The sequence below is a fragment of the Lepidochelys olivacea genome (assembly GCF_965140295.1).
Source record: "Lepidochelys olivacea isolate rLepOli2 genome assembly, chromosome: 3".
Taxonomy (NCBI): domain Eukaryota; kingdom Metazoa; phylum Chordata; order Testudines; family Cheloniidae; genus Lepidochelys; species Lepidochelys olivacea.
Genome location: NC_140413.1, coordinates 157,356,264 through 157,377,705, shown reverse-complemented (window position 1 = coordinate 157,377,705; position 21,442 = coordinate 157,356,264). Strand labels below are relative to the sequence as shown.

The following is a 21,442-nucleotide window of genomic DNA, read 5'->3' as shown; positions in this document are numbered from 1 at the left end:
GCTAGATCTTCATCTGCATCAGAGCTCCACGTGGGACAAGATGGGGAGAGGGAGCAAAGGTGGCTGTCAGTCACCTTTGCACTCCTCTTAGTTCTTTACGTATCAGAGGTCAGTTTGGTGCCTGCCTAACTTAGAGCAACCTCAGGGCTGCTCTACATTGCACCCAGCTGCAACAGCCCCCAAGGAGCCATTCTACAGCTGAGATTGCCAGAGTGCAGTAGCGCTCCATTCATCCCTTCTTTTCACCTCGGCCATGCCTTTTAGGCCACCCAAGGGTTTTTCTGCTTCATGAGGGAACAGAGACACAATGAGGGTGAGGTAATATCTTTTATCAGACCAACTTCTGTTGGTGAAAGAGACAAGCTTTTGAGCTACACAGAGCTCTTCTTCAGGTTTACTCATGTGGCAGGTTATCTAGATTTACACTAGTGTAAATAAGGTCAGAATCCAACCTAAGCCCTGATTCTCCTTGACCACTGATTTTACATTGTAATTCTATTGGGCCATATCCTCAGCCCTTGGAAATCCATCTAACTCCATTGGAATAAATGGACTGATTTACATCAACCAGGTAACTGGTCCATTTACTTCAGCAGAGTCACTCATGATTTACACAGGGGTGTGATCAAAATCAAGCCCAGTTTCTATCTGATGTGCCACCCATAAAAAAAGAACCCTTCCTGCCCTCTTAATTACCCTGTGAGGCCCATGTCTGGTGAAAGTGATAGCCTCAACACTGATGTGTTCTGTGCCTCTGTTTGTGTTTCCAAAGCTGACGACTGCCATTTACTGGGCAAGTTACCCAAGGTGAAATGCTTGCGCAACAGGCAACGAGAAGGTAAGATCCTGTCAGGACACAGGTGGGTGGGTGGTGAGAGACAGGGAAATTCCTGGAGGTGGGAAGAGAGATGGATGCCCAGTTGAGTTGGCAGGAGTGACTGTGTTGAGGTGATGTGATCACAGGGAGATCTGCCGGCCTTCTGCAAATATCAGTGACTTTTGGATCCGATGGGTGAGAGCACTAATAAAAAGAGATGTTCAGAAGGGCCAGAGAATCAAAATGGATCTCCCCCGTCCCCCCGTCCCCCATTCAAAGAGATTGGACCTGTTAAGATATCCAATGAGGCTCAGCTGCAGCTTATTAGCCAGAAAATTAGAAAAGGCAAAACAAAGCCCCGGGACTTCTTTTTAAAGCTGTTTGTTCTAATGAAACAGACGAGATCAGCTCCTGCTGCCTCCATGGGAATTAAAAAAAAATATAAATTAATTATATTTTAAAGATTAAGAAGATCTGTAAGGAGGATGAATGCATGCCCCAGGGGGCTATTGCTGCAGACCTCTGGATACACTTTGCCACCCAGCCCCAAAATCTAAATGGATATTTTCTAATGCCGCTTTACAGTATTAAAAAAAACCCACAAATATCAAAAAATGTTTTTAGCAGCAAGCCAAAAGCATGAGCTATAGGGATTTTGTGGAGTGGGGAGATAGGGAGGATGGGGAGTAGAGGGGGTTTATCTGAGTATTCTCCTGCTTGGCTGGATTTGCTCTGTTAGACTCGGGTGAATCTTGAGTGGCCCCTTTGATGTCAGAGATGTTCTCTGCATTGACACTGGTGTAAGTGAATCACAAACTTGCCCTCTCTCTATATCTGTTTCTGAATTTCTGTCTGTCTTTCTCCCAGCCAAACTGTGACACCCCACCACACGTACTTCACATACACATACGCTCCTCCATGGCATCAGAGGGCCCTGACCCAGTGGAAACGGATTCTGCTGCAGATGCTGGTGTGCAGGGAGTCAGGATCTGGAAACCCAGCCCAGAGGGGTCACATCCACTTGTACACCACAGAGTTATACTCCATCGAGGCTCTTTGCATGCTGCCTGTAGGCAGTTGGGGCAAGGGTGTGGTGGAGGTGGTAGGCCCCTAGCTAGATGACAGAGCCTGGAGCTGCCATAGAAGTTATAGAGTGCAGTCTGAGAGGAGCCTCCATTCTCCAGTCCACAAGGATATCCCCAGGAAACCCCATAGTCACTCATGTTGCCCCAGGTTCCAGGGTTTGGCCTTCTATCTGTCTCTCGCTCTTGCTCGGACTCTTGGGGTATGTCTCAGTCCCTTTCCTCCAGGTTCTTGTAACATAATTATCAATGGGCTCCTTCTGCCTGTCCCTGCAATGCTGCTGCTTGCCTTTGTGATCTTCTATTTCCCAGAGTCCCTTAGTTCCTTATTGTCTCCTTTCACCCCATCACCACTACCACGGATGGTGCTTTTCCAGCACTGCCTCCATTCTTGTGTCCCCATTTTGTGCTGTCAGTTATCCTTGGTCAAGATGCAGGTCCTTCCGTTTGTGGAGGGTCCATCCGTTTTATTAATGCTGCTGCTAACTGGCAAATGGGCAGTGTACTGGAGGAATGAGTGGGGAGGAGCCATTTGACTGGAGTACGGATGGTAGATATCACATACCACATACCACATATCACAGAGACAGTGGAGAGATGTAACTGGTGGAAGGAGGGCTTTGTGTTCATCTTTAGAGATCAAAAATTAACCAAACAATCCAGCCCTAAATCTGTGTGTCTGAGTAGTTCCCCATGGACTGTAGCATCACAGCTAGATACACCCACTGCATTTACCTCTGTCTCTTTCTCACACACACAAATATCCACCTCCTACATCTCCTAACAGTAAGGTGGGGTAAGTGCATTATAATAGACACAGCAGGCTTGTCGCTCCTTGGGACCAGCACTTGAGATGTCCCCCTCCTTGATAAAAGATGTTTCTGCTGAGCATCCTGAGCTAATGACTTTTGATGCCACAGGGGGCAAGACATCAGTGGGTCAGTAGATGGAGCCAGCAGTGGGAAGTCAAGATGAGTTTTAGGGATTAGAGAGAGAGAGGCCTATGCATGGATTGACACTTCAGTTATGGACAGTCCTCCATCCCCACGCCTGGCTTCCATGGACATAAGTGGGAACTCTGCTGGTGGATCCAGTGAACGTACAGACTGAAACCACAGACTTACTAAGGAGATCCACTCACTCTTTGTGGCGGAGGATGGATGGGGGTTGTTGTTGGTGGTGTGATAAAATATTTGTTCAAATTCCCCTCTCCTTTGTCACTGTTGTTACAGGCACATTCCAAGCTGAATTAAATCTATATTAGATTATTGTACCTGTGGGGGTTACTGAAGCATTTTAAGTCTCACTTTTCCCCCAGGAAAGTGGCAGCAGAAATAATTGCATTAATTAAGAATTGGTGTAATTTCCATAAATCAGTAATCTAAATGACCCTAAATACTTTAATGACCTTGGAAAATGAGGGAGGTGGCTTGCTCACACCAAAACCCAGGCATGCACATGTGGAATGGAGGATGGGTTGGGGCTCAAGGGGCCTCTCTGTGTGTGTAGAATGTGCTTCTGGGGAGTCCACTAATCCCCTGCACAGAGAGACGGATGCAATCTGTGATGCACCTGAGCTTGCGTGTATCTGAACAGGTTTGATCCGGTCCCGAATCCGAGGGGCAGACGTGGCACAGGCAGGAGTTCTGACCTTCCTAGACAGTCACTGCGAGGTGAATAAAGACTGGCTGCTGCCTCTCCTGCAGAGGATCAAAGAGGTACGTGTCTCAGAAAACCAGGTCACCACTCAATTAGCATAGGTCTTGGTAAAATCCACCAATAGCTTCTCTTATGGAAAGTGCAGGGCTGACCCTCAGTGGGATACCTGCCAAGGTTTTCTCTCTCTTGCCTTTCTTTAGCTTGTACCTGGAGTTTTCTCTCTCTCTCTCCTGCTCCATTGGGGATCCCCATTGGCCCAGTTCATCCCTGAGGTACCGCTGCTGTAGTCAAAAAGATTACCCTGGGTGTGCAATAGTGAGTCAGTCCCAGCAGTTGATGGGTATATTGCAGAGACAGGAGGCAAGGAACTGGCCAGTGTGCAAATCAAGCTAGCTGGACCCCTGGGTCCCTGTTGCAATTGCTGAGAGGCAAATGCTGAGTGGTGCCAGGGGAATAGGTGGGCATTGCTCCAAAGGGACTTTTCAATTAAGCTCATGTAAAAATGCCCAGTACTGATGATTTAGGGCTCTTTGAATAAGGGTTGAATTTAATTTCATGCTAATTAAGCTTTAATAAATGGATTTAATAGGTTTAAATTCTGCTGATTTCGCAGCAGACAATGATATTCTCCTTCCACTAGAAACACCTCTCCTCTTGCCCTGCCCGCCACAGCACCTTGTCATTCAAATAAAAGGTGCCGTGATCTTGTGGGTTCAGTGTAGTGTCTGGGAACAAGGAACTCCTTAGCTCTGCCACTGACTCCTGTGACCTTGGACTTTGCTGTGCCTGAATTTCCCCCTCTGTAAAATGGAGATAATTATACGTATGCACCTCTCAGGGGTATCACATGCAGATTTTAACTAGTTGCGTGGTTAGCTGTGCTTGGAAGATAAGTGTTTAAGGATCAATAGAAAGGTCATTATTGTTACTATTATCAGGAAAGTGTCTCTCCTAGTAAATGTTCTCTGTGTATATATATCTTCCTACTGTATTTTCCAATGCATGCATCCGATGAAGTGGGTTTTAGCTCACAAAAGCTTATGCCCAAATAAATGTTAGTCTCTATGGTCCCACAAGTTTTTTTTTTCTAGTAAATACTGTTATTCATGATTAAAACAGTTATTTGTATATTTTATTATTAAATATATGAACATATCTTTGGGGAACTGGCACATATAGGGGTGAAATACCTTGTCTGAGGTCATAATATTATGTAAAAATGGGCTTGTTTTGCCATAATCTTGCCCCTTGTCTCTTACCTGCCTTGCCCCTTGTCACAAACCTATGCTGTTCCACTTGAAAGCCCGGTGACTTGGTGGGGGCACGGGTCCAAGTTAACTTCCTAACCTGTGAGCTCTCAGGGTCAGGCCTTTTTACTGTGTTTGTGCAATTCCTACCCCAACGGGGTCCCAATCTCTGACTGAAGGTGGCACTAAAATACATCTAATAAATACTGATGTAATCACAATGACACTTACTTATTATGAAGACTCCGCTCTCACCTGCCCCAGTACCGGGTCTTCCACTAACGTTTATTTCACTGATTGTTTTTCACTCTGGGAATGGCCTTTTAACACTCCTCCCACCACCACATTTCCCTACCCCAGCCAACTCCGCCCTGCGTTTCAACTCGAGCAACAGCATCATTTCCGCTGATGTGTTCTGGCAGAGTGAAAGCGAGCAGGGTGGCAGTCAGGACTGCATTTCCCTTGCAGCGCTGGGGCCCGTAGTTCATGCTCAGAGTCGATGTGATGGATGAATGTGGATGGCAGATGCAGCAAAGCCGGAGGAGTTTCATTACAACAGAGCGGCAGGAGCATGGTTTGAATGTAACATTAAAGCCAACCCTCACCTCTGCTAACTTCTGATTTGTAATTGTATTTTAAATATGTGCATGGTTTGAAGTAGAAGCTGGCTCTGTGGTTCGCACTCCCTGCTGGCCATGCTGCAGAGGACCTGGGTTCAGTCACTCCCTAGAAGTTGACAGGGACATTGTTGAAGAGTGTTGCTGACATTTTGGGCCAAGTGAGATCACTGTGAAGTAGGACTTTAAAGAGCTAGAAAAAGGCTCAGCAGCTTAATCCACCGACAGGTTCCCCACTTATGGTGACCTGGATTTAAATCCTACTTTAGGACAAAGCCACCATAGTGGGTCCGTCCTACTTCCTAGTGGACGTTTCCCCCAGCTTGCTAAGCCACCATCTAGGCATGGTCGATGCACTCCATGGTGTCTGAGATTGGAATAGCAGGGGTTGTGGCAGGTCAGGAGTGAAGGGCATAGACCGAGCTGTGTGTGGGGAGCCCAGGGCTGGAACAGCAGGCAGTGCTGTGGGTCAGGATGGAGCTGCATTAGAGGAAAGGTGTCTGGGGTGCACAGAAATAGAACTGTAGGTGGTGCTTCAGTCAGGATTGAGGTGCACCTCAGAGCTGGGTGGGGACCTAGTTCTGGAATATCAAAGGGTAGTGGGGGTGGAGGGGTAGGCAGTACTACAGGCCAGGATTGGAGGGTATTTTTGAAAATATATCTTTTTTTTTTTTAAATGTGACCCTTGAGAGAAATTTTTTAAAGGTCCGAGGGGTCCCTGACCCCCGTCCATTAGTGTCCTTGTTACCTGGCTCATTGCCTCCGTCCTTTACATCGGGGTTAAGATACTGATCACTGAACTGTATGAAATGTTACTGCTGCCACCTTTGGGCAGGTGCTGGAAAGACAACCGGCCAATTCCCTGCCATGTTCTTTTACAGTGGGAATTAATGTTACATAAAAAGTCTCTTCTTGCTCTGTTACTGGCAGGAATGGTATTTGTGGTAATAAAATGGAAGTCTCGAGCAAATGAAGAATGACTGGCCCAAAATGAATCTGACTTCGCTCCCAGTACCATTCCACTCTGCATGTCACTTCCCATTTTTCATTGGGCAAAGCAGCGGTTCAGGCAGGTTTCTGGGTGTTCGGCAAATGTCAAAATAAAAGGAGGGGGGGGGGTGTGTGTGTATCAGAGAGAGAGAGAGCGTGCACATGTTCCAAGACTGTTTACGACTGCAAACGTGTAAGCCCATGGTCTCTCGTTTTTACTTGTAGAGGTATATCTAAAACCATTACCCATTTATTTCAACTGAATAACTGTTCTTAAAATGTAATTATCAAGCCTAAGGCATTTTTACAGTAAGAATCAATCTTAATCAGCTCACCTGAAAATTGGCTTTTGCTAATGCCACTATAATGAGCCAGCGAATGGTGTTCCGCTTCCAGCTGAAGCCCCTGACAGTTTTGCATGTTCTCCCAGTCTGTGGAGAGAGCTCTAAGGTGGGATGTTAAGCTATAACTTTGCATGGGAGTCTCTCTCAAAGGGAGAAGGATGCCCACTGCCTTCCTGGTTTCAGAGTAGCAGCCGTGTTAGTCTGTATTCGCAGAAAGAAAAGGAGGACTTGTGGCACCTTAGAGACTAACCAATTTATTTGAGCATAAGCTTTCGTGAGCTACAGCTCTAAGGTGCCACAAGTACTCCTTTTCTTTCTGCCTTCCTGCTAACCATTTGAACGAATGGGAGGTCAACATCGGTGGTTGTAGCCCCGAATAGCTGGAATACGTTTCCTTTTCCATTGAAATATTTGATTTGATTTTTAAGAACATTCTAAAGGGACAAGGCATGGTTGACTTGCAGATGTAATTTAGTCTGTGTGACAACAAGATCAGTAGAAATCCGTTCATGAATTTTTGAAAATTCTAATTAAGAATTTGAGAATATGGGGGGGGCTAGAGGTAAACATGCTCTTGACATTTTTGGAGCCCCAACAGTGCAGCATTGTGCTAGCCATGTGAGAGCCAGAAGGTGAAACTGACTAAAGTAAAAGTTGGCTATAAATAAAATAGTAACTATACTTATAAGAAGTGCCTTTCTTTTCAGGATCTCAAAGCCCTTTGTGCACGCTGTGTAAGATCATTTTCCCTGCTGTATAGATGTGGCCACTGAGGCACAGAGATTCTAAGTATGTCACTGAAAGCTAAAATCCCTGCTGTATTTCTCTCCGCTGAGAAACGCAGAGAATGTTCGTGGGGATTTTCTTGTAAGAATCTTTGCTTTGTAATGAGGATGAGTAGAATCCAACGTGGGCATGAATTATGGCTCTCTAAATGCATTCATGAGCAAGTTGCTCATGGTAAAATGTTAACATACATAGTCATTCCCCCTCAACATAAGTTTCATATACAGTATCCTCTGATTTCCTCTCCATCCTGGGTTTAAATCCTTTTGCCCCATCTCATGGAGACCTTCCTTCAGCCAGTGAGTGTGACTGTAGTTTGAGCTCATCAGTGCCATTCTTTGGGTCAACCAGAAGGGTCACGAGAAAGCAACCTTGACACACCCTCTCTTCAGCCTCTTGCTGGTTCAGCCGTCCAGAAATCAGAACTGAGAAATTGGCAGAGATCTCTCATTTCATAGTGCAGAGTAGAGCTGGTGGGGACATTTTCCATTAGCTTTTTTTTTTTTTTTGGTTGAAAACTCCAATTCATCAAACCCAAAATGTTTCGTGAAACAGGGGCAGGTTCAGCGACTCTCCTGACTTGAAAAATGTTCAGACCAAAGGTTTCAAAATCATCGAAATGTTTCATTTTGACGTTTTAAAAATTAAAACATCCAGTTTTCTGGTTCGAAACAACTTTTCATTTAGAAATTTAAGCTACAGAGACTGGAAAAAAAAAAAAGGTTAAACAAAGAGAAAAAGGTGAAATCGAAATTAAATATGACAAAATGTTTCTATTGACCTCAAATGAAAAAAACAATTTTGGGGGTTGTATTTGTTAGATTTTGACTTTTTGTCTTCATTTGTTATAGGAAAAATGTTGAATGCATCAAAAAAATATTCATGGGATGGGAAAAAAAAATTCCCGACCATCCCTAGAGCAAAGCGCTAATCTCTGGGGTCACTTATTTGGCTTTCTGTTCTGTATTAGTTGGATTCTTACATTAAGGATTTTTCAATCAATTTCAAAAGCTCATCATGCTGAGGAGGTAGAAAAGCTTCCAGCAAAAAGGTATGCTGTTTGAGGGGAAGGGTGATCTTGGGGTTCAGACACAAGTCTGGGTGTCTGCGTTCTGTGCACTGACTTTGGTCAAGCCACTTAGGGATCAGTCTTCCTCCCATTGTAATGATTGAGAGTTTTGCCATTGACTTAATCAGGAGCAGGACTTTGTGACAGGGTCCCCAAGGTGCAACCTGGACCGTGGGTCCGCAAAGCCCTCTGTCCCACCAACCTGGGCTGCCTCTCTCACTGTGATGCTGATGCCAAGGTACAAGCCTCTGATAGGCACTGCACTTACACAGCCATCCACAGGCAGGGACATGCCCAACTGAGTGACATGAATGATCTCCCAGCATCTCATGAACTATCAATGGAGAAGCTCCAGCCAATTCCCTTCAGCTCCAGCCTTATGCCCCAGAACTGTACCGTCTTGCCCTGATCAGAAGCCTGGCCAGTGTAAATGCATGAACTTGTTTGCCGCACCGACAAAAGGGTAGTGCATGTGCAACAGCCCCTGTTAACATGAGCTGAGATTTCCTAAGCACTTCAACCAAAACACACTGTTTCAGGTAAAATATAAAACAGATTTCTTAACTACAGAAAGACAGATTTTAAGTTATTATAAGTAGCAGGCATAGAGATCAAAACTGGTTATCTAAGAAACAAAAATAAATTCTCAGTCTACTTCTAACTTAGACTACGGAAGATTTGAATCAAACAGTCCCACTTTAACAGATGGCACAGTCAGCTTACAGTTCCTCAGTACACAGACTGGACCCCCTTACAGCCTGGGACCAATCTCCCTAGTTCCAAGTCTTTTCTTTCCAGATGATTTTCCAGGTGTTGAGATGGGGAGGTGAAGAAGCCAAGTGATCTCACTGCCTCTCTTTTTATACCTTCTTCCAGCTGCTAGAAAGATCCTAGCTGTGAGGTGGGGTCAGGCAGCTCCATTGTGTATGTGCCTTCTCTGAGAAGTCTCTGGGATAGTTGATTCTTCTTGATGGGCCATTAATGCTGTCTGTGCCCTCCTTTGTTGCAACTTAAAGGCTGGCTGTGGGAATCTCCCAATCTCACAGCATATTTCAGTAGCATATTTAGCAATACTTCATAACTTCACATACAATGATAGTACGTACAATCCAACAGGATATTATGTTCAACAAATCAAGACTTTCAAAATGATCCTCACAAGGTATACTTTGTACAAAATATATCATAATTATATGGCAGTGGTGAATATGGGGGTTCCAAGGTGCTCCTTTGAGGTACAGAGTGTCACAGTCTTTAATATCTTGTGCCCCCGTTTCTCCATCTACCATATGGGAATAACAATATTTACTGACCTGACATGGGTGTTATGATGTCCATACAAGTGTTTTGAGATTCTCAGATAGACAATGTCATAGAAATGCCAAGAATTGTCATTCCGATTTATAAAACCTGAGTCCCCAATATGGCTGAGCAGCACGACTTTCAGTGCTCAGCTCCTTTGTTCTGTGACTGCACCAGAACATAGCTCCTATTTTTTAGGACTGATTTCTAAAACAAAATCTTCTCCCAGAGTGAGAGAGCAAGCCTGCATGTGCTAAGATGCATTCGTCTGCATGTCTGTGAAAAGCGATTTGATCTGGTGAGGGGAAAAGCTTGAAGTTTGAGCTATAATTGGAGTTCGGGATTTTTGAAAAGAAAAGGGAAGATAAGAGACCAGTCAAAGCTGTCAGAATCTCATCCTCCTGTAGATATTTTTGTCCCTAACTGTTTGTATAATCTCTTTTCCTATAACAAGAAGATAATTAAATCACTAGTACCAAATATTTAACATCATTTCATTCTTTAACCCCTTCCCCTCCTTTGACAAAAGCAGTGCTGTATGGTAATTTTGCGGATTTATATGTAGTGTTTTTCTATATGTTTTAACTGGCTGGCTGGCTTTGTTTTGTCTATTCTTTAAATTTCTTGCTTGTGGCTTAACTTCTAAAATTCAATAAAAAGAATTGAAAGGAGGCGGTGGGGGAATAAATTGATGAATTTGTAAAAGAAAGATGGAGTTTTGTACTCAGCTAGAGATTCTTGAGCCAAGTTTGGTGTAAAACCCACCCACACCCTATGCAGTCCGGGTTTCTTTGTGAGAGAATTTAGAGCTAGTGAAAGATGCTGGCTTGACAGCCTTGGAGACTAAGTCCTCTGTTCATAATAGGGGAAGTATAAGCTTCCCCACACACCACCCTGGTAGTGTATCCTCAACTTTGTCCTCCAGGGATGAGAGTGTCTGAGCGGATGCTTCCATTCAATCCTTAGCCTTTCTGATAAGACAGCCAACAAGTTATCTAGAGGGTTGCTTTTGTGATATGGACACCGGTCCACAAGAAACTGGATTGACACCAGGAGTTCCAGCCAGTGAACACAGCTAAGAATTTGGCCATCCCCTTGACTTGTCTGTCCTGTGGATCAGTAGAGGACTCCAGACCTCAGTGGCAAACCAGCTTCCTCACAACTTTGCCCATAAGACAGGTTTTCCCACCACCCTGCTACTGAACTGGCTTCTGAGGAGAAGCTACACCAGGTCAAAAGTCATGAGTTGTTTTGTTCCTTGTTCTCAGGATCCAACCCGCGTGGTCAGTCCAGTTATCGACATCATCAACTTGGACACTTTTGCCTATGTGGCCGCTTCCTCGGACCTGAGAGGAGGTGAGTGTGTATTGTGCTCACTCCCTGTTGGGTGATGCTGATCTGTGAGGTACTATGCTCAGCAGACACTGGCAGAGGGAAGTGGCTGACTCAGTGTGAAGGAGGCACTGAGTCGGAGCTCCCTACTGTAAGGATTATTTATAATGCTCTGTATACATAGCTGTTTTCTGCAAGCACACTAAAAATACCCTGTTTCCCCCTCTATCAGTTTGCAAGGCTAGACTGGCCCTTCATACCACTGACTTGAGGGAATGGAATTCCTTACTAGGGTGCAGTGGCCATGCGGAGGAAGTATCCCATCTAAGCTAACCCCTAGCAGCAGAGAAAACCAGGTGTCATGGAAGGGGAGGGATATAGAGGGATAGTATTGCCATACATATCTCCACAGCTATAAGTGGGTTGTTAGCTGAAGTCCCCTTCTGAGCTTTGCACATTTCTGGTCGCCTGATTTCCCCATTGTGTCACTCCAGAGATATGCCAGTGTAAAACCAAAGTGACACAGTGAAGAATCAGGCCCTGAAATATGACTTCCCTCTGCTAAATGGCAAGATGACTCTTCCCTCCCTGGAGAATGCTGTTCTCTGATTACTCTGAGAGAAAGAGTGGCTCCTCTCCTTGTTTCTTGTGTAGCACGCACCCCTGGAGTTTTTTACTCATGTCCTTGGATTTCTCTAGAAAGTGCCAGCTAATGCTCTGTGCAGAGACTATCAGCCAAGCTTGGTTGTCTGGTGGTTTTAACACAGAGGCAAATGGAATCTATTATGAGACTAATGACAGATTAACAGGTTTGTGCCAGAGGAGACATGGCCCATACTGAAGTCCAGTCTCTATAGCCTCTGCAGAAAGGGTAACTGGGCTAGATGAACCATGAATGTGTTCTGGTATGGCAATTTATACAGTTCTATAAACAGAACCAAAGCCATTCTTCAAGTTCAGACAGGCTTGGCTCATTGCCTCTTTGCTACAATCTTTGATCCTCCTTCTCAAGATGGGGGCCCAGCAGATGAGGCAGTCTCTAGTTTCGACCTCAGTGCAAACTTGCTGGTTCTCTGAGATTCCTGTCTCTGTGCCCCTTTGTGCTCTGCACCTCTCTGTCTAGAAGCCCCAGAACATGCGACATTTCCTACATGCTTAGAGAATGAACCAGGCTGTGCAGCAAAAGAGGCTTTTGTTTGAGGGCCCCTGTTTCACTTGTTGCAGAGTTGAAAGGTGGGTAGTGAATGAGGCAGGGGACTGCAGAAAGGGAGGGGAGAGTCTTGGGGTTTAGGCAGTTGAATGCCTCTAGGAGAATTGGGTTCTATGCCTGCCACAGAGTTCCTGTGTGATGCTGCAACAGGCACTTAAAGTAGACTTTTCAGAGATGGTCACTACTTGTGTGTTCCTCAATTTTTGGCGCCTGTTTTCATCTGCAGGTGTGTTGAGCACTCACAAATGCAACTGAAGTCGACAGGAGTTGTGCTTTGAACATTCAAAACACTGTGTAATGCTGAGTACTCTGAAAAATCAGGCCCTACGTCTCTCAAACAGGGCACCCAGAGTTAATGTACACTTTGGACCTTAATGCCTCCATGCCTCAGTTTCCCATCCGTAAAATGAGGATAGTGTCACCCCATCATCCTGTAGGGGGGTTGTGAAGATAAATTCGCCAATGCTTGTGAACCCTCAGGTATTACAGTGATGAGCACAACCGAAAAGCCCATGAGGAAATAAATAAATAAATAAATAAGGCCATGGGCCCATATGTTGAACGATGATGGTAAAATGAAATATTATATTGCTGATCATCAACTGAGCCCTGTCCGTTCTGTTCACTGAATGAGGCAGGGCTCCTGTGAAAACGATAGTGTGTGCTCACATAAGTTAAAGACTGTATCCTAATGCATACGCACAAGGGTGCTGAATTAAGGCTTTACAGGCCACCTTTGTTCTGGCACTTTCTGACTTTTTTGAGTGCTGGACATTGCAACTGTAGCTCTCCTTTCATGTAGTTTTTTGTTTGTAATATTTAAATGTGTTAGACACTGGAATCGTCTCCTCAGAGAACTGGCTGCAGACCCATTATCTGGGTCATTTAAAATGGAAGAATCAGAAACAATTTTGTGCTGGCTAGGGGATGGGTTTGGTGACCTCCTGGTTTATGTCCATCTCCAATTTCGCCATGGTCCTTCTATACTTTGTTTTTAGGGTTTGACTGGAGTCTACATTTCAAATGGGAGCAGCTTTCCCCAGAGCAGAAAGCCAAACGAATTGACCCTACAGAACCCATTAAGTAAGTAGCAGGGCAGCAGAGGGGGGAAAACTGGGGTGTATGGAGGGCTTTCTTCTGTGGAAGTTGGTGCCAGCCAGACTGTGTCCAGGGCCTTGTCTGATTTTCCCCTTTTCACTTGCTGGGAAATTTGCACACTAAGGACTAGACTCAAAGCCCACTGAAGTCTACGGGAGTCTTTCCGTTGACTTCACCGGCTATGGATCTGACCCTGACTGGAGATATTGCCCAATTCTGTAGATACAGCACATGGTTCTATTTAGCTGGTCCAGAAGGAAATCTAAGTACCTAATTAGGGACCTGGTTTAACACATATGGCACCATGGAGGAGACGGATAGGTACTCCCACCCGCCCCATAACAATCCTGAGTCTCATGGGTCTGTCCTGAGTTCCAGTTTACTTTGGGTTTTACAACTCAGGGTCACAATTATTATTATTATTGTAATAAGGTAGTGCCTAAGGGCTCCAAATGATTCCCCCACCCCAAAAGGCTAAGTAAAAATAGGTGAAGGCTCCTAGTTCTTCCAGCCTGTGAACGAGACCCTTCTTCCCCCAACAAAGACTCTTACTTTACTTCTCACAACTCATATTTTACCCAAGAACAAGAGGAATCCCTGAAAAAGGGTGAAACCCTTGATGAAAGCAAGTGATCCAGATCATGCATTCCCAACCAGCCTTGCCCTTCTAAGCTGCCTAAGGGGCGGACAGCAAGTCTGAAGGTAATAGGAAGTGAGTGATGAATCTCAGGAGAGTTAATCAAATCAGGAAGAGAAAAAAATCTGACCTCATCCCTTGGGTTGGAGGGAGTGCCTCACCTTATTCACCCCTTATTGCTGGCTAAGGTATGATGTTGGCTGGTATTTTGTCCGGTCCTTGAACAGAAATGTCGTTGTTGTGACATGAAGCATGGAACAGGGAATGTGGTGGTGAAAGCTCAGAGCTCCAGAAATGATGCAGAGGACACACATCATGGGGAACCAAATCTTGCTGCTTCTTGTCCTGGTTCTTGTAATGAGCTCATGTTCATCTCCCGGTGCCCCATCTCATTTTCATGATTGTCCTGCCTGCATAAACAATTGGAGCCCCCTCGCGGTGCAGAGAGATCATGAGACCCGAGACAAATCCAATGCATCTTAATTGTACATGTTTGCAGGATGTGGCACAGGCTCGTAGGCATGGGGCCTGCCCCATCGAATGGGTGATACTCCTAAAATGATCCTCCTCTCTCTCTCTCCAACCCCTCCACATGACTTCTCTTTGATAACCTCAGCTCATCCAGAAGGCAAAAAGTAGCCCTGTTTGGAAATAAAGATCAAACCAGGGGTTCTCAAACTTTTTTTGCTGAGAACCCCTTTGAAAATATTTCAGGCTGTGACGACCCCCCCCTAAAAAGGGGCAAACTGCCCCCCACCATGCCACCCTTACTTCTGCGCTGCTTCTGGTGACTGTGGTGGTGCCTTCAGAGCTGGGCATCCAGCCAGCAGCCACCGCTCTCGTGACCCCCCTGCAATAGTCTTGTGACCTCCTTTTGGGTCGGGACCCCTAGTTTGAGAAATTCTAGATCAAACTCACAGTGATGGCTTTTAAAAATCCCCTGTTGAATAGGCACAGGCTTCCTCTCCCTGTTACAGTGGTGTTCCTAATAAGATCTCTCCTGGCACAAAGGCCATTTAGGTCATGCCATGTAAATAACCCCCAAGTGCTAAGTGCATTTTTGGTTATGAAGCGTACAATAAGGGCTGTGAACTCTGGGCTCATAGGAGTTGTGTTAATGTGTGCATTAACCTGTTTTTAAGTGCCGGGCAGTTTATGATCGATAGAAAAATACCAAGCCAGCCAGTTAAATGGCTCTGCCATGTTGAGACATGTGTCCTTGTTTCGGGATGATAGGAAGATTCACAGATATATCGCTCTGAAAGCAGAATAGGAAGAGAAAGGAGGTGGCTTACTGTGCATCTCAGGTTCTACTCCAGTGTTTGAGTAAGGGCTTGTCCCCTCTTCCCTTTGTATCTCTGCAGGACTCCAATCATTGCAGGGGGGCTCTTTGTGATCGACAAAACCTGGTTCAACCACCTGGGGAAGTACGACACTGCCATGGACATCTGGGGTGGGGAGAACTTTGGTGAGTCTCTGTTGTTGCAGGGACGTGGGGATCTTCATCCTTCCAAGAGATGGGGCTGGCTCTTCCTTTCAAGCATGGCTGGTGGGTATCATAGGCCAGGGGAGGCTAAGCATCCCGAAACAGCCAGGCATGGCCCCACCCACACTCCATCCCGAGGCCCCCTTCTACATCCCAGTCTTCCCTCATGGTCCCAGACCAGGCTGCTCCTCTTCCTGCCCTTGCTTAGCCTCTCCCCCCCGAAGAGGGCTGGGGCTAGGGAGAGCTGGCTGGTGGCCTAGGACTCGGGGCACCTAGGGCGGGTGCTCGGACCGGCTGGCTGGGCTGGGGCCGGCTGGTGCTCCGGAGCTGGGGCCACCTGGGGCTGGGGCGGGCCGGCACTCCAGAGTTGGGGCGGGGCTCTCCCAGCTGTAGTGAGGGGCTCTGGGCTCTGGTGGGGGAGGAGGGCAGAAGGGGCAAGGTAGAGGTGGGGCCTCTAACGGAAGGGGTGGGGCTGGGGGCTAGCTTCCCTGAACGGAGGTAGGGGGGTTCCATGCACCACCCATGCTCTCAAGTAGTGTCTGACTAATACTGGGTTCACTCTAAATGCTCTGAATGGTTTCCCCTAGTTATTTTCATCTGTATCCTGTGCAAGTATGGGAGCGTTTCAATGTCTCAAAGTGCTCCAACACTGACAAGGCTGCCATTATTGGTCTATAGTACTCCATCTCCTCCATGGTGATAGATACAGTGCTGCTAAATACACTAAACCAAAGAGTCTCAACCTGGTGATTGTGAACATGTTACTGGGGCACTGCCAGTAATCTCCCATTCCCTCTCATTCTTTCTTTTTTCTTTAAAACATCCAACTATGTTTCTAGCTCTTACGTTCACAGACATCACCTTGAAAATGTGAATGGATGCAGTAATACCTGCCTGAATTTGCAGCATGCCTGAAATATTAGCTCAGGTGTTCTCGAAGGGGCAGGGGGGTTGCAAACAGCTTAGCTACCCGGGATCATGATTTGATAACATTTGTAATGTGCAAGCCACATAAAGTGCAGATCAGTAATATGTAGAGAGTGCTTTAAGGAGGCCAGGTTCACAAAGCTGAAAACAATTATGAGCCAAATCAGCTGGGATGAAGAATTTATCAGAAAAATTTGAATGATAATTGGGAATCATTTAAGAACACCTTACTAGAGGCCCCAAAAGCCACAATCAAGGAAGGAGGTTTTACTGGTTAAAAGACCAAACTGATTTAGAGGGGAATGGAAGACATCTGTAAAAAAAATAAAAGAATAATATAGAACAAATTGAAGAAAGGGAAAGTTGACAATAATGAATATAAATCAGAAGCAGGGAAGCCAAGGGATACAAGGATGAATATGTGGCCAGCAGAGTTAAGGACAATAAGGAGATATTTTAAAATATATTAGGAACAAAAAGAATCCTGACAATGGTATTGGTCCACTAATAGATGGAAATGATAGAATGGTCAATAATAATGCAGAAAAGGCAGAATCATTCAAAACTATTTCTGTTCTGTATTTGAGGCAAAACAGATGATATAGTTTCATCATATGGTGATGATCACACACTTTCCATTCCATCAGTGTCTCTGGAGAATGTTACTAGCAGCTACTAAAATGAGACATTTGTGAATCATCAGGTCCAGTTAACTTCTATTCAAGAGTTTTAAAAGAGCTAGCTCAGAAGCTTGCTGGATTGTTAATGTTGATTTTCAAGAAGTCTTGGAGAAATGTGAAAGTTTCAGAAGACTGAAACAAAGCTAATAGTGTCCCAATTTTTTAAAAGTGTAAATGGGATGACCTGGGTAGTTATAAGCCTGTCAGCCATCCCAGGCAAGATAATAGAGCAGCTGATACAGGACTTGATTAATAAAGAATTAAAGGAGGGTAATATAATTAATGCAAATCAATGTGTGTTTATGGAAAATGGATCCTGTCAAACTAAATCGGTATTTTTTTTATGAGATTACAAGTTTGGTTGATAAAAGTGGTAATAGTGTTGATGTAATTGACTTGATACTGCACAACATTTTGATTTAAAAATCTAGAACAATAAAAAATTAACATGGCACACATTAATTGGATTAAAAACTGGCTAACTGATAAGTCTCAAAATATAACTGTAAATCTAAATATAAACTGTAAATTTATAAACTATAAATCCACAGGGATCAGTTCTTGGCCCAGCACTATTTAACATTTTGAATAATGATCTGGAAAAAGACATTAAATCATGACTGATAAAGTTTGCCAGTGACACAAACATTGTGATGGTGGTAAAATTGAAGAGGACAGGTCACTGATTCAGAGTGATCTGGATCACTTGGGAAACTGGGTGCAAGCAAACAATAATACAGCTAAATGTAAATCTGTATATCTAGGAACAAAGAATCTAGGCCATACTTACAGGGTGGGGGACTCTATCCTGGGAAGCAGCGACTCTGAAAAAGATTAAGAGGTCATGATGGATATTCAGCTGACCCTGAGCTCCCAGTGCAATGCCGTGGCCAAAACAGCTAATGCGATCCTGGGATGCATAAATGGGAATCTTGAGTAGGAGCAGAGAGGTTATTTTACCTCTGTGTTTGGCACTGGTGCAGTCACTGCAGGAACACTGGGTCCAGTTCTGTGCTCACAATTCAAAAAGGATGTTAATAAATTGGAGAGTGTTCCCAAGAAGAGCCACAAGAATGAATGAAGGATTAGAAAACATGCTGTATAGTTTTCAGAGTAGCAGCCGTGTTAGTCTGTATCAGCAAAAAGAAAAGGAGTACTTGTGGCAACATTAGAGACTAATAAATGTATTTGAGCATAAGCTTTCATGAGCTACAGCTCACTTCATCGGATGCATTCAGTGGAAAATACAGTGGGGAGATTTATATACACAGAGAACACGAAACAATGGGTGTTACCATACACACTGTAAGGAGAGTGATCAGGTAAAGTGAGCTGTTACCAGCAGGAGAGCGGGGTGGGGGAGGGGAGCGTTGGAGGGAGAGAACCTTTTGTAATGATAATCAAGGTGGGCCATTTCCAGCAGTTAACAAGAATGTGTGAGGAACAGTGTGTGTGTGTGAGGGGGAATAAACATGGGTAAATAGTTTTTCTTTATGTAACAACCCATCCTCTCCCAGTCTTTATTCAAGCCTAAGTTAATTGTATCCAGTTTGCAAATTAATTCCAATTCAGCAGTCTCTCGTTGGAGTCTGTTTTTGAAGTTTTTTTTGTTGAAGAATTGCCACTTTTGAATTCTTGCTCATTCACCTGCACATCTACCAATGTGATATATTCCATCATGTGCCAGCAATGCCCCTCTGCCATGTACATTGGTCAAACTGGACAGTCACTACGTAAAAGAATAAATGGACACAAATCAGACGTCAAGAATTATAACATTCAAAAACCAGTTGGAGAACACTTCAATCTCTTTGGTCACTCGATTACAGACCTAAAAGTGGCAATTCTTCAACAAAAAAACTTCAAAAACAGACTCCAACGAGAGACTGCTGAATTGGAATTAATTTGCAAACTGGATACAATTAACTTAGGCTTGAATAAAGACTGGGAGTGGATGGGTCATTACACAAAGTAAAACTATTTCCCCATGTTTAACACACCCCCCCTGCCCCGCCACTGTTCCTCAGATGTTCTTGTCAACTGCTGGAAATGGCCCACCTTGATTATCACTACAAAAGGTTTTTTCCTCACCGCTCTCCTGCTGGTAATAGCTCACCTTACCTGATCACTCTCCTTACAGTGTGTATGGTAACACACATTGTTTCATGTTCTCTGTGTATATAAGTCTCCCCACTGTATTTTCCACTGAATGCATCCGATGAAGTGAGCTGTAGCTCACGAAAGCTTATGCTCAAATAAATTTGTTAGTCTCTAAGGTGCCACAAGTACTCCTTTTCTTTTATGCTGTATAGTGATAGAGTCAAGATTCTCAATCTATTTACCTTAAGAAAGAAACGGTAAGGGGTTGCTTTATTACAGGCCATCAGTGTCGACATGGGGCACAAATATTTAATAATGGGCTCTTCAGTCTAGCAGAGCAAGGTAAAACATGGCTGGAAGTTGAAGCTAGACAAATGCAAACTGGAAATAAGAGGTACATTTTTAAACTAATCAATGGAACAATTTACCGAAGATCATGGTGGATTCTCCATCACTGCCAGCTTTTGAATCAAGATGGGAAGTTTTTCTAAAAGTTCTGCTCTAGGAATTATTTTGTGTTATACAGGAGGTCAGACTAGATGATCACAGTGGTCCCTTTGAGTCTTGGAATCTATGAATCTATGAAAAAACAATCATCAGAAGGCTGTGACAACCTTTCCATGACTATACTGCTAAATCGGAGAGAGGTTCTCAGCTAAACCTTGGCAAGATGGAAAAGAGGTCCCAACATAGAAAAGGTTGAGCACAACTGCCCTATATAGTTTGATGACAAGTGGATTTCGGGCCCTGTGTTTCTAGTCATCTAAATCCACCTCTTCCTGCTGTGTTAGCACCTGTCCTTTGGGGAGCTCCTAGCTGTGAGCCTTGATGGAGAGGTCAAATAGGTGATATACCATCCCTGTTTATGATATCAGACAGCTAGATCTGGCTGGGCTTGTTTCTGTTTGCAGCTGTAATGATGCTGCAGATCGGATCCAGTAGGCTTGCAGCCATGAGAGAAGAACGAGGCACTTGATGACAGGGAGACAGATCTTAAGCTGGTTTTAATACTTCAGCACCTCTGGGGAGTGTGGCTAGCAACAAAAAAAAAATCCTGTCTTAACAGATGTAGCAACGCTGTCAGGGATCCATAGGAACAGATGCTTGTGTTTTGTAATAATCCCATCCATTGTTTAGAGCTATTGTTGTCTTCCATACACTATTTCTCTAAAGTATTTTATTTCTTTCTTGCAATGTAAAGTGTCTGTGTGAGAGAGAGAATTTCTTGCCAATGGTCTGACTTGCAGCATCTGCTCTTTCTTGCACTGCTGTCTGAAAAAATTAATCACAAAAAGCCGCAGTGAGCCCCTTTCTCCCTCTTGGATTAATTGTCTAAAACATGTCTTTGCAAAGAAAACGAAACATAAATGTAGGACGTGCCATGCTGGATCAGATGTGTGGTCCATCTAGTCTGGTGTCCTCATTCCAGGAAGGGACCAAAATGGACTATTATGGAATAACCTGCCTGTAGGAGAAGTTTCTTCCCAACACATCAGTTAGCAGTTGGCTCATGCCCTGAAGCATGAGGGTTTACACCCCTTATACATTGTTCTAACCTATGTTATGTTGCTGGCTGTTTTCATTATCAACAAAGTTCCCTTTGAGGCTGGTCCTGATAACGGCTTGTTCTTATCTTCCCAGTATCAGAGGGCAGCCATGGTCATGGAGCCCCCAGGCAGTATTTAACCAAGGTGCAAACTGTAACAGACCCAAGTTTTGCTAGCCATGGGGCTTGCCCATCTCACTGCTAGATTAAGCCAGACAAGAGTTGCAGGGGTGCCATGAAGTGCAAAAACAAGTGACATTGGCCAAGCTTGGATTATGATCATGGAGGGTGGAGGAGACACTCTTTATGGAAGGCCCTGGACTGGCAGGAGACCTGGGTTTGGTTCCCAGTTCTACCACTAACCTGCAGCGTGACCTTGGACTACAAGCCACTTCATCTCGCTGGGCCTCCTGTCAACTCTTTGTGGCAGGGAATGTTTCTGACTGTGTGTATATACAGGGCCTAGCACACAGGGGCCCTGGTCTCGGGTGCAGCTTCTGGGCACTGGTGTAA

At 44.7% G+C, this 21,442-nt stretch overlaps 1 protein-coding gene across 1 annotated transcript in view; it reads left to right on the top strand.

The window, feature by feature from the left end:
* GALNT14 (polypeptide N-acetylgalactosaminyltransferase 14) overlaps positions 1–21,442 on the top strand; it is a 183,325-nt gene that overhangs the window by 136,561 nt on the left and 25,322 nt on the right. The window contains exons 5-9 of the mRNA XM_084625285.1: positions 773–838; positions 3,496–3,617; positions 11,182–11,269; positions 13,454–13,538; positions 15,555–15,658. Of these exons, the coding sequence (XP_084481411.1) occupies positions 773–838; positions 3,496–3,617; positions 11,182–11,269; positions 13,454–13,538; positions 15,555–15,658 (465 nt within the window). The remainder of the gene's footprint in view (positions 1–772; positions 839–3,495; positions 3,618–11,181; positions 11,270–13,453; positions 13,539–15,554; positions 15,659–21,442) is intronic.